Raw genomic sequence first — 12,352 nt, 5'->3', positions numbered from 1 at the left:
GCCACTTTGTACTGCTAACAAGGGAAACCTAATTACAGGAAGAGGGCAAAGAGGGACAGATAAAAGGGATACAAAATTTCAACATCTGTTGCCATAAAGGATAAGAAGTGGGGAAACGCAAAGTGTCAGTTTGGTGTCAGTGACGGCATAAAGCTACTTTCAAAGGGCTCAGAAGAGGGAGAAAAACCGAACAAGAAATTAGAGGGCTCTTAAAAAAAAACCAACAAAAAAAAACAGAAAACAAACAAACAAAATCCCCACTCTGCCAAAAATACCTTCAAAAGGGAGGAGGAGTTGGACAAAGACTGGATATTTAAAAGGTAGAGGATCTGGGTGGCTTGCAGGGCACAGATAACTTTGGTTCAGTTTTCACAGCTGTCATGCCCTGCAGCATGTCATGTCACAGGAAAAAACACTAGGATCTGTGCATTCAAAGTGTTTATAGCATGAAGACTACCATGTGAGACATATCACTGGCCCATTTCAAATGTCTGGCTTCACAGAATAGCTCCAAGAGTTGCTGCAAAGAGACCTCTGGAGTATTCTATCTTACGGAGAAGCATCTTTGAGATGGGGCATTTGTCTCCTAATGACATGCAACACCACCCCAAAACATGGGAAGCAACAGCTCTCTGCAGGCAAATGACAAACGCTGGCCTTGGAGCTGTCAGTGCTGTATGACCCTCATCTTCCAAAGAGTTTAAACTCCAAAAGGCAATAGAAAGAAGAAAGAGGAGGAGGATCTGAATAAGGTTTCCTTTTCTCTTGCTTGCCATTAAGTAGCTGTTCTGTTGAGCCACAATCACACTGGCAAACAAGACAGGATAGTCTGAATAGAGAAAGGCAAAAGTGAGCAAAGGAACCTCACCTGCAAGAGGGGCAACTGCCATCATATCCTTCACTAAAGTAAGGACAAGGGGACTTGGAAGAGGACCAGGATTCAGCAAGCCCTGACACTTGAAGCAAGAACACAGGTTAGTATTGTGTGGCCCATAACTGCTCACCATTCTCCTTGCAGGCCTCTAATCACTGAATTTACAGCTGCCTTCCACATACACACTCCGATTCAGAGTGGGAATAAGTGCACAGCAACTTCCCCACATCTAAAAGCAATTAGATGGCACAATGTAGCATGTGTGGGGTGAGAGATGTCCTCAAGAAGTGCAGCTAGCCTGCTTCAAAAGCATAAGAAAAAAATCTAAATCCTCCTTCATTACAGGAGACAGGGCCAGGTGTAGCAGCAGCTGGAATTTCAGCCATCAGAGGCAGTGTCTTGGCATTATGCAGTCATTCCCCTGCTTTAGACTCCCTTGACAATTGCTTGTTGCTGCCTGTTGTGGCTTTGATCCAACACCATCATCTCAGCAGAGGCAGAAATGAAAGACAGTTGTGGGAGTGGGATGCAGCAAGAGGCGTTTCCTTTCTCCACTAAAAATTTCCTCTGCACCAAAACCAACCAAACTCTTTTCAAAGCACAGGACATATTTACAGGTGAAGATATTATCCCCTTCCTCTTGGAGGGATGAGAATGGCTGCCCGAGGGTCAGAGAACAGCGAAGGTCATAAATACAAAACATACCATGACCAACAGTGACAAGCACCAGCCAAGGACTTATCTGGCCTGGAATTAAGATGATCAGTACACAAAAGGTTATTTAAGCTTTAAATCCCTTTGTTGCACGTTTCAGGTCTCAGCTGTTGGGTAAAAAGACCACCTACCCCAATGGAAGAGAATGGCACAAAAAGTGTTGTACTGTTACTTACTCACCCCCCAATGCAAAGAAAACTCCCCTAACTGAACTAACTGATCCTGAACAGCACTAAACACCTCAGTGGTGCTAAGGATCCTTTGGTTTTCAAGAACACACCTTACACATCATTCTACCCTGCCTAATTTTTTTTGACAGAAGTTACCTGGATTCTGTTTTTAGCCATAATATCCTTGCCATATTCAGCCTCTGTGGGTCAGCCTCTGGGCCCTTTTATGGCCACAAGAGCAGGATAAGCAGCTAACTCAGAGACCTCGGCTCTGTCTGCCAGATGTTATGAGGACACATTGAGCACAGGAGGAGTTTTTAAGTTGTGGGTGGCTCTAAGATTTTAAGTTTTCATGCCACACTCTCACTCCTGGAGTCTGACCAGGGAGACAACATTCAAAAGTCTCAAAGGAACAGACAGCATTCCCTGCAAGATCACTTCTCACAATCACTGTAGCCTTTGAGGATGGATCCAAAGCTCTGCTGCAAACATGAACAGTTTATGGAGAGTCAAGACCTGGAAGGATAGCTCTGTACTCCCTTTCTATGAATGATGACATCAAGCTTCACATGCTAGAGTGCCAGCCATGCTTCCTACTCAGCCTCCTACCCTGCACATGTTGATGAGTCTACCAGCTCACACACAGGTCCCTGCAGAGGAAAAGACCCAGTGGCATGGTGCATTCCAGCTGTGACAGGTGAAGAGGGAAGAATAAGTTTGACACTCTAGCCATTTCAACAGAGGCCCAGCGGCCTAGGTTGCCGTGGCTTTTTTATTTGCCTGTCACTCAGGCTTTTAAGTTATTGAAAGATCAAACTCTGCTGTGCTTGTTCATTACCTTAATCCTATTTTCTACACAGCTTTATTATCTCTTCAGGCTTCCTTGGGAAAGGCTGTCAGAAAGGCTGGGGCAGGGGGGAGAGGGTTGCCCAACTCCTCACCCCTGTCAGATGCCTCTATTCAAGAACAGCCAGTAGACTTGATGGGCAGGGGTATCACAGCACAGCCTACGTCCTTCTGGGGTACTCCAAAGGCACCACTGGATGGGTCACTAAGAAACATGCACCATAACTAAATGCAATGGTGCTCTTTCCTGCTCCAGCTTGTCCTTTGTAGGATACATTGTTGCAAAGTGTTTTTGTTACTTCAGAGAAAAACCAGCTCGTTTAAATTTGTATTTGATACAGTTGACTTAAACAATTTAAACTATTTAAATTTTAGATTAGAAGGCAATTAGTCTTAGACCTACCCTGTGTCCACACCAGTCCTCCTCCACCTCCTTTCCCCAAGTACAGCTCTACTGAAATTCCTCAGGCTCCTTCTGCCATTGCTCACCTCAATCCTGACAGCACTCCTTTGGATAACCTGGGCTGTGCCACTCCTACCCAGAGCATCCTGGTCCTGGAAGGCAGGGCTGCCATTCCAATAATCCTGTGAAATATTTGCTATCTGTCCATCACTACACTAAGACCCCCAGGCTGAGAGCTTCAAATTTGTCAGCAGTTGAGTCTCACATCAAGATTTGAGAACATTTCCCCAGTTGCTAAGGTCAGCACCTTCATGGAACAGGAACTACTCAAAGACCCCAAATCAGAGGCCACAGCAATTAACCTCCTCAGTGCTTATTAGGACAAAGAGAAGACAATGTGCCTAAGTAATTTCCACAGATAACCTGTTGCCACACCTCACCTCTTTGAGCTACTGGAATTGCCAGCCAGGACAAGGTGACTTATCAGCACCACAGAGAAGTGGGTGAATGGGAGGATAAGGATCACCTTCCTCACCTCCTCTGGCTGAGGCATGAACAGAGACAGATGAAAAGGAGGGTAATGGGGATATTTTGACTGTATACAGGTAATAGGAAGAAACCAGGATGGCTGTGCCATCAACTGGAAAAGCTGAGAAGAAAAGCCAAGTTACTGAACCAGAACCGCCCCCCACATAGGCCTTTCCACACCAGTCTCCTTTGTCCCCCACTTCACAAGACATCTCATCTTCTATCACCCCTTGCCTACACTGACAAATGGAATGATACTCATTTGCATCATTTCCAATATTATATTGTTATTCACTTGTCTTGTCAAGTCCCTCCCTGTAACCTAGAAGCTCACTCACCTCTCAAGGTCCCAGATTCTCAGAGGTGAGGTGTGTCCACAGCAGGCTGTCCCCGTCACAAATGAGCTGTTAAAAAAAAAAGAAACAAACAAAAAACACTTACTAATCCTCATGTTCTGAAGAAACTGCATGAACAAGACAGAGAAAAACAGGTTACAAGACAGACTTTGAATTCTGGGTCAAGATGATTTTAGCATGTCCCACAACATTTCACAAGGGACAGGCAGCAACAAAGGGAGAGCTGCTGCAAGACTCTCACTAGCTGAGCTTCCCCAGATGCAGCAGGTCACAACTGCAGAGAATTGGCAGGACATAAAGATGTATTAGTAAACACAAAGGGAAAACCTAAACAGGAACAGCTATAAACATTTTCAAATTAGTCAGTACAGTACACAGTATGTTTCACACACAGTCAGTGCTATAAGCTGCAGAAAAACTCCATGGAAAATTTACTGTTGTTTCCTACTTCATGTCTCACTTCAGTTTGTCGGCAGCTTCTGAGTACAATAATGAACTGGCTGTAGCATCACAGACCTAAAGAATCATAGAATAGAGGTCTCTGGTCCAGCCTGCTCAAAGCAGGGCCAATTTCAAAGCTGGATCAGGTTGCCCTCCCCAGTGCTCAGACACTCTGTTAGAGGCAGCACATCTCTCCTGCAGCAATATTTGGCTCAGTTTACACCCTCCAGCACAGTCCATTCCAAAGTCCTCTTGGCAATGCTATGCCCCTGCTGCACATGCTGGCTCCAGAGATCACCTGATAGCCACTGGCTTCATGCTAGTTCATAAGACATAATAAATTCTTAAAATCAAACATCAGGAACATGGGTGCTGTGCTCTCCAAACCACACTGTTTGTTTTGTGCCAGCTTCCCAATTCTCAGTCCAAATAAGAGGAAGCAGCTCATACAAGGACTTCTAAGTAAGTTACAAATGACCTCTCACAAAGCCATATTTATTGCAGCTACCAAGAATAAAATGCCAAAACTATGTTTAAGTCAATGCGACAAGGATAGCATGAATACAGGAAATGGAATCTGCTTTAAATAAAAGCCATCTCTACACTTCTCCCAAAGAACTTTTGCAGTATGACACAGGGCTGGCAGCTGAAAGATGAAAGTAAAATAAGAAAACAATGTCATGTTTGTAAAAATAGCAGTTAAAGTAGTTTTTAAACATTTCTTTGATCCTCAACAGCATTCTTTCTTTGGAAGTCAAGGTGTCTGCAAGCTGCTACTGCACCAGGAATGAATTATTGCAGCATCTTTGACTTCTGTGAGAAGCACTACTGCTGCTGTAAGAAAGCACTCAGCAGCCAAGTGGTAAACACAGGCTCAACTCAATCAAAGCCAGAGAAGGACCAGATGGAAGCAAGACTGGAACTCAGGACTCCTTCTACTCCTATCTCTGTGGTTTAGCTGAGCAACTAGCTTCTCCAAACCATAAGGCCAAAGCAGCACTGACAAAACACTCTGTAAAAGAGGCAAAGCAGATAACATTAAACCATTTCAAAGAGCTACAAGAACATAGAAAGGGCTTCAGCTACCAAGGCTCTCTTCTGTGCTTACTCTATCCTTCCACCTAAACTCACATACCTGGAGGTGTCCACAAGTTCTGTGACCCTTAGCTGCCCTTTAGGCTAGAAAAGGCCTGCAGAACTAAAGCTATTTCAAAGTGTCTCCAACCAGGATGTCATATGTGCAAAATTCCAGGTTCATTCACAGTGCACATGCAATCAGCCAAAGCACCTGCAGCACTGGACTGTCCCTACAGGTGCTGCACTGTGCTCACATTACTTTTCCCCATGTAAATCCTCAACCAGAGTCTGAGAATCTATGGAAAATCCAATTCCTGCTGCTGTGCAGCAGCCACCAGGATCAATTAAGAAAGTGTGCAGCATTTCATCTTTGGAAACATGGTTTCTGCTCAATGCCTGCCTTCTCTCTACCATATTCCAGGACAGCAAGGACCATTTCCCTTTTTCCCAGTGTCACCCATGTCAGAGGAAAACAAGCCAAAGACACCCACTTTGACAGCTTGTTGGTCAAACCCCATGTCTGGAAAGCAGCACTTTGGACATGAGGTCCCTCTGCTACAAAGCTAGGCGTTGGGTTTTGTCCCCCCTCCCCAGTCATAATCCATTAATAACTACTAAAGTCAATTACTGTGGTTAGAAACATAATAGCAGTCAGGGAGTCAGTCAAGCAGGCAATTGGGTTTTTAAGATCTTTCTTTTTGGGGACAAACTGACTCTGTCCCAGCAGAGAACACCCTCACGTGGGAGACAGACCCCTTTTGTGCAGAAGGTATGCACAAGGCTTTGATGGTTGCCACAGGTCTAAATTACCATGGAGGCACACCAACAGGGAGAAAAAAGTGGGAGGAACAGCTAGGTCTAATCCTCCCTCATGCTGACAGTTCTGGACTTCAGCTTTCTCTCCTTGGTCCTTACCCCTCACCCCTCAGACAAAAAAAAAAAAAAAAAAAAAAAAAGAGAGAGAGAAAAGCATTAGATAAAGAGATTTTTTTCCAGCGTCAAATACAGGCCTCAGGGCCACAAACAAGTCTCTTCTGGGTAAAGCTGACTCTATTCAGTCAACAGGAATTTTGTCTCATACTTCAGCAGGATCAGGTTTGCAGGCCTTATCTTTAACAGCCTGAGCCCATTAGCAAGCAAAGATAAGACTTCTCCCACAAGGGCAGGCCACCTTCACTGCAGCATCAGAATGCAGCATTCACAAGACAACATGCACAAGAAGTGGTGCCAATGAGAAATTCTCAAGCCTGAGAGTGAACTGACCTTAAAGTCTGGATTCCAGGGCATGATACAGGGCCCCTCACCTTGAGTATGATCTGCAGGCACACACCTTGAAGCCTCAGGTGTCTCATAACTGGGAACCTCTCAGAGGTAACAGTTTTACTTCAGGCAAAAGACCAACACAAGCCAGCTTTCATATGTCTAAAACAACATGCAGATTGGAGGAAAGCATGTAAATCTTGTCTCCAAAACTTCTGAAACTTCATTCAGTGGAGCTGAAGCCTTCTATCAGGCTTGCTTCTTTCAGTCTATCTTCAGAAAGGCTCTTTTGTCTTGCAGAGCACACATAAGAAAACCCTCCAACTTAGAGAAGCACAGCTTTTTCACAGCCGTTGTTGCCAGCTGCCCAAGAAAAGCAATTCAAGCTGAGTTATTAGCTTAGAGAGTGTAATTAATTTTGCCCACACTGCTTTCTACAGCCAGACTTAAGAGAGACTAGATTGGGAAGAGGGGAGTACAGGATACCCTAAATATATTAATGCAGGCATGACTCACCTACCTGAAGTATATACAACACACTGATGTACACTGACACTGATCAGATGCATCTACATCCACCATGAAAACTGCTATGGCCAGTCTCCAGATGGCCTTGGAGATGTAAAGCCCCTTCCTCACTAAGCTTCCCTCAGTTCCTTTGAAAGCTGCTGGCTACCATGACTACAAGCTCCCTCTAACAGGCCCTTCTAAGGGGTAAAAAAGCACCATTGTAGGGCTTCCATAACAGGCCATGCTGTCTTCACAGGGATCCCCTAGGAACCAAAACCAAGCCAAAAACCAAACCAGGAAGGCAAGAATTTTGCACAGCATTGAGACACACATACTTCATAAACAGTATATTTTTGATATCCAACACAAGGAATCTTCCAACTTATCTGATACTTTGATGTCATCTTTCTTATTTGAAACTCCCTACTGACAGAGAGGAGAAGAATAAACAAGAGGGGAAAAAACCCCAACAAAACAATCAAGAGCCTGCTTCTCCAGAAGCCAGACTTTCTCTACGTAGCAGAAGAGGCATTTCATTAGACATCATCCCCCCACAATATAAGCTGGGCCAGGAAAGGAAAGAGAACGCACATCGTGGCAGTGCTGTTGGAAGAAACACAAGAACTCTCCATCTGACTGACTTGTGGATGTTGAAGATCCCATGGTATTTCTGGCAACAGCAGTAGTGCTCTGGCTACACTCCAGCTGCAATAATCCCATGGCTGCTCCCAAGGTGCCAGCTACAGTTTGACTCATGTAGCACCCCTCTTTACCCCATCCTGGACAGACCATTGACAGATGTGAGCAAGCCAGAGGGACAGATGCCCATCAGTGCTTTTGGAAAGATGCTGTTTATCCTGAGGCTTGGAAACTGTCTCAGCTCTAGAAATGCAAATCACATTGAACAACATATACTTTCCCCACTATCAACCCAGCCTCCAGAGTGAGTCCTGCCTGAGCTGGGAATCCTGCAACACAAATTCATTGATGGAACCTGGGTAAAAGGTCCTTTTCCACCTCTTCTCTCTACACCTCCCCTGTTCCCCAGGCTTGTGCCCTTCCCCTGTACTGTAAACAGATTGCTTCTCTAGTTCCATTCTGCTCTTCAGGGATTTCAAATCCAGAATCTGCTTGACACGTGCAAGAGCCTGTTCCTTCCTCCTGGCGCGCTCGCCTGCCCTCTGGAATTGGACATCGTTGTTCCATTTTGGAAACTATTATATATGGAGACTCATTGGACTGAGAAACAAAGAAGTTATTACTTGACAGAGCCCTGCAGCTGGGAATGTGGAAGGTAGGGGGGAGAGAAGGGGGAGAACCAAGGGAGACAGGATGGGGGGTTGGTAGCAGTGTTATGAAAGCGATCAACAGAAAGGACAGCTCAAAGATGGGAAACATCTATTTTAAAAAGTCTCAAGTGAGATGAGAAAAGAAGGAGAAGAGAAAGCAAGTCCAAAAGGGAGATACGAGAAGGGAGAGAGCAGTTGGTGCTGATGGTGCCGCGGGTTAAACGCACGGGTCTGTGGGTTTGTGTAGCCTTTGATTCAGCACTGACACGCTTTGGCAAGGGAGGCCACCGGAGCTGTCAAATCCTTCACCAATGTGCCCATCAATTGTATTCAGCTCTCCCCGACCCGCACTGGCATTTTAATTACTGTTGGGTAAACTAATTTGTACAAATGAAGGCAACTCTGCCTAATAGAATATGCAAGCTCTCTGACCTCTGACAGGCGATGACACAAGATACAAAGGAGGCAGAGGAAGGCTTTTTATCAGAGCCTTATTACTCTCTATTACTCCAATTAGTTAAGCTCCAGTGCTCCTAATTGGGGGAAAAAATTGCAATTAAATCAATTTTTGATGGGCTGAAAGTGGGTTACCGAACCGCCCTGCCTGTGAAACACTGATATTATAGCAGCAAAGGTCAAAGTCTTTGTCGGCACCTGTGGGGCCCCCACCTCCCCTCTCCAAGCCCCTCTGTGCCCCCCCAACACACACACACAGCTCGCTAAGGCGAATCATTAGAACATGTCATGTCTTATCGCGGCCGCCACCATCCCACCAACCTCATCAGTTGACATCATTATGGAAGGTAACTCCTCCAACATGAATACAGTGCTAAGGTCACACAAACTTGATGGAGCCCCTGCTGAAGAGCAGATGCAACAGTAACAACATTGTGAAGGGGAGAGGAGGGGGTCAGAAACCCTGCACAGGGAGTTTTGCCACCTCCAGCATGAGACTTCTCTAACAGACCAGATACACACAAAGGGAGAGAGACAGAGAGTGCAGGAAAGCAAGTGCTCCTTCCCCAGGGGCATTTAATTTGCAAGGAAAAAAAAAAAACAAACAGCATGGCATCAGTTTAGCATTTTCTTCTTTATGAGCAAGCAGGCACCACAAACATGTAAGAAACACCACCCGCCTTAGATGTAGGTAATGCTGGACAAACCCAGGACTGAGTGGTCATGCAGGGCTGGTGTTGCCCCTTCTCTGTACCAGACCAGTTCCTTTAGCCATACTTTGTACTTCTTGCAGGATGACCAGAGAACTGAACCAAGCATCTTCAGTATCTCAGAAGTCAAGACAGCTGGGTTATATGTCAACATTCTGTAACCACAAATTCAACAAAAATCAGCAGGTAAGACAGTTGCACCTAAAGCTCACTGAGCAAGCAGAAGAATCCCACTGCAGCACAGCCTCATCTTTATTGAATAACCTTGCTGAAAAGACCCAGCGGCTGAATGCAAATAGCCAGGCTTGTTTCAGAAACAGACTGGAAAGCTCTAGCAGGTTTCCTGCTACTTCTTTGAGCTCATGTGCACGCTACAGCAACCCCCAAGGCACCTCAGACAACTCAGAGTTAAATTGTGCTCCTGATATACCTCATAAATGTCACACAGAGAAGGTACAGAAGAGCTCTGCCACACCTCACCATGAGCTCAGCACAAAGAGAAAGCAAAATGCATAGAGAAGACCATGAACCCTGCAAAGCTGACAACTACTACTGCTCTAAGAGGAAACACCGTGCTCTTGCAAGGAGCACCAGTGACACATGCATGAACAGATAGACTAATAACTCATTCATATGCCACCTCAAGTGGACCACTAGAAAGTGGTCCCCAGAAAGAAGGCATTTACATTTTGAATTGAAGGGCACTGTAGAGATGCTGGGTTGAAACATGATGTCACATTTGAGGCAGAACTCCATCTCATGAGATAGAGGCTGTTGCCTCCCAGGTAATTCATCGTAGGTATTCATGAGGTATTCATTCATGCCTCGTGGTAGAGGGAACATCAGCTTCACCTCTCCAACCTTCCTCCTCGGCCTCTAACTTCATGTCTTCCTCCAGACTTCAGAAGCACTCAGGCTGAAGAACAGAAAAAGCTTTTAATATCCCCAAAAGCCCAATTACTGGCATGGTAGACAGATCACCCCTACTCTAGCAAGCTGCTTAGCAGGTGTCCAACCTAGATACTTCCATCTTGCCTTCACTGCTTTGCAGTTTCATCCCATACTCAGTGCCCAAGTCACCTGCAATCTTGATCACTGTCCCTTCAGCAGCCCTGCAGCAGGTACAGGTAAGTTCTGTGAAAACAAGCCACCAGATACAGAACACAATCCTCATTTCTGGAAAAAAACTGAGCTCAGTTACATCAAGGCAAAGGTTCCAGACCTGTCCAGGACAAACACATGCACACTCTTCCACACTACAGCATTGAATGGGAAAATACCCTTGATTCGAAACTAGTGATTCAATCTACAAAACAGTCCTGATGTTCCCAGGGCTGCTCACATCTAACGATAACAGTTTTCCCCAATACTCTACATGACAGACGCTTTACGAAGAAGCAAGTGTTCAAAAGGACAGTATTCAGATTAGCTCTATAAAAGCTGAGTGAGGATCCTGAGTATTCCTATACAAGAGTGCTTTCCACAATGCTGCTGTCATTTTTCAGAACTTCAAACAGAATTGCTTTTGTAGCTATACAAGTATTTGACATCAACTCTGCTCCTTTATTGAAGCAAAGTCTTCATAACCTATTTTTAACAGTGTAAAATATATATATTTACACGGTATGTCCAACAATCTTCATCTTTTCTCACTCCCCAAACCTCTGGGCTTACCAGGCATGAAGTATTTGTTTATGCAGAGGTCTTTGTACAAGAACCCCTTATCTCTCAAGACCAAATTTAAACCCCAAATGATGCTCAAGTTATTACTGTTATTACAGGAAAAAAGAGACTCTTTAACCACAACAGAACTTTAATCCGGAACATAATTCAGGCACTGATCTGACTCACTTGTACTAAAATCAAAGCTCATGCCAAAACTGATTTGTCTTTGCATGCCCACCAGGCTTTTCTGTGAGCAGAGCTCTCTTTGCAGGCAACCACTGGGGTTACATCTTAGAAGCTGAATAATAAAGAAACATGACTCAACTGAGAAATCACTTCTGAGTCTAGAATCAGGGCTGTGCAAGAGATGTGGCTCTCTATTCCTACCACAAAGAGCTTTCTGCAGAGAAAGAGAAGGGAGGAAAAAAAAGAAGAAAAAAGATGAAATACAGGGACTTTCAGGTCAGTTTGAGTCTAGGTGGTTAAACACCACTACAGCACAGTTATATCAGCTTATCAGTAACCAGAACAAAATCTCAAAGGACATTTTTAATGCTCAGTAGCTAGAACATTAGAAATTCAAAGAAAGTTAACATTTAACTTAGTTACAAAATGTAACATTTTGTAAGGTTACATTTGTGTTTCAAGGAGTTAAAGGTTTATTTGGGTTTTTCACTTCTCTTTCAAGCGCAGGTGAATAACAACTGGCGTCTCAACTTCTTTACTCACACAATGCATTCTCCCTTCCAACATCACTACAGAAATCTCAGCCATCTGTAGCAACTTCATCTATGCTCTACTCCCCAGAGCAACCTTTCAAACACCAATGGGCAAGACTCCTGCGAGGTACCCACCAGACAGCATGCTCTACCTCCAACTGCTGCACATGCCATCTGCAATACAGTACACAGGAGTTGCAAGATAATTTCATATAACCTCCATCTTGAGAAAATTCCATGGGCTTTTGGAATGTATTGAAAGGAATGAAGAGGTGAAGCTGCTGACTGAGCAGCAGAAAATCACGATCCCTGGATGAGATACATGCACAGTATT

The 12,352-nt window shown here is 44.6% G+C and overlaps 1 protein-coding gene across 3 annotated transcripts in view; it reads right to left on the bottom strand.

Annotated features, from left to right (window-relative positions):
• The window catches only part of FBXW4 (F-box and WD repeat domain containing 4), a 60,689-nt gene that overhangs the window by 10,025 nt on the left and 38,312 nt on the right, over positions 1-12,352 (bottom strand). For 2 of the 3 annotated variants that reach the window (XM_058840953.1, XM_058840951.1), the window contains one exon: positions 3,874-3,939. The exons of the other annotated variant lie outside the window; for it this stretch is intronic. In XM_058840953.1, coding sequence (XP_058696936.1) covers positions 3,874-3,939 — 66 coding nt within the window. The remainder of the gene's footprint in view (positions 1-3,873; positions 3,940-12,352) is intronic. 3 annotated transcript variants of the gene reach the window in all.

This window comes from Poecile atricapillus, chromosome 6 (genome assembly GCF_030490865.1).
Source record: "Poecile atricapillus isolate bPoeAtr1 chromosome 6, bPoeAtr1.hap1, whole genome shotgun sequence".
Taxonomy (NCBI): domain Eukaryota; kingdom Metazoa; phylum Chordata; class Aves; order Passeriformes; family Paridae; genus Poecile; species Poecile atricapillus.
The sequence above is the reverse complement of the archived record's forward strand: the minus strand, read 5'-3'. Positions and strand labels throughout refer to the sequence as shown.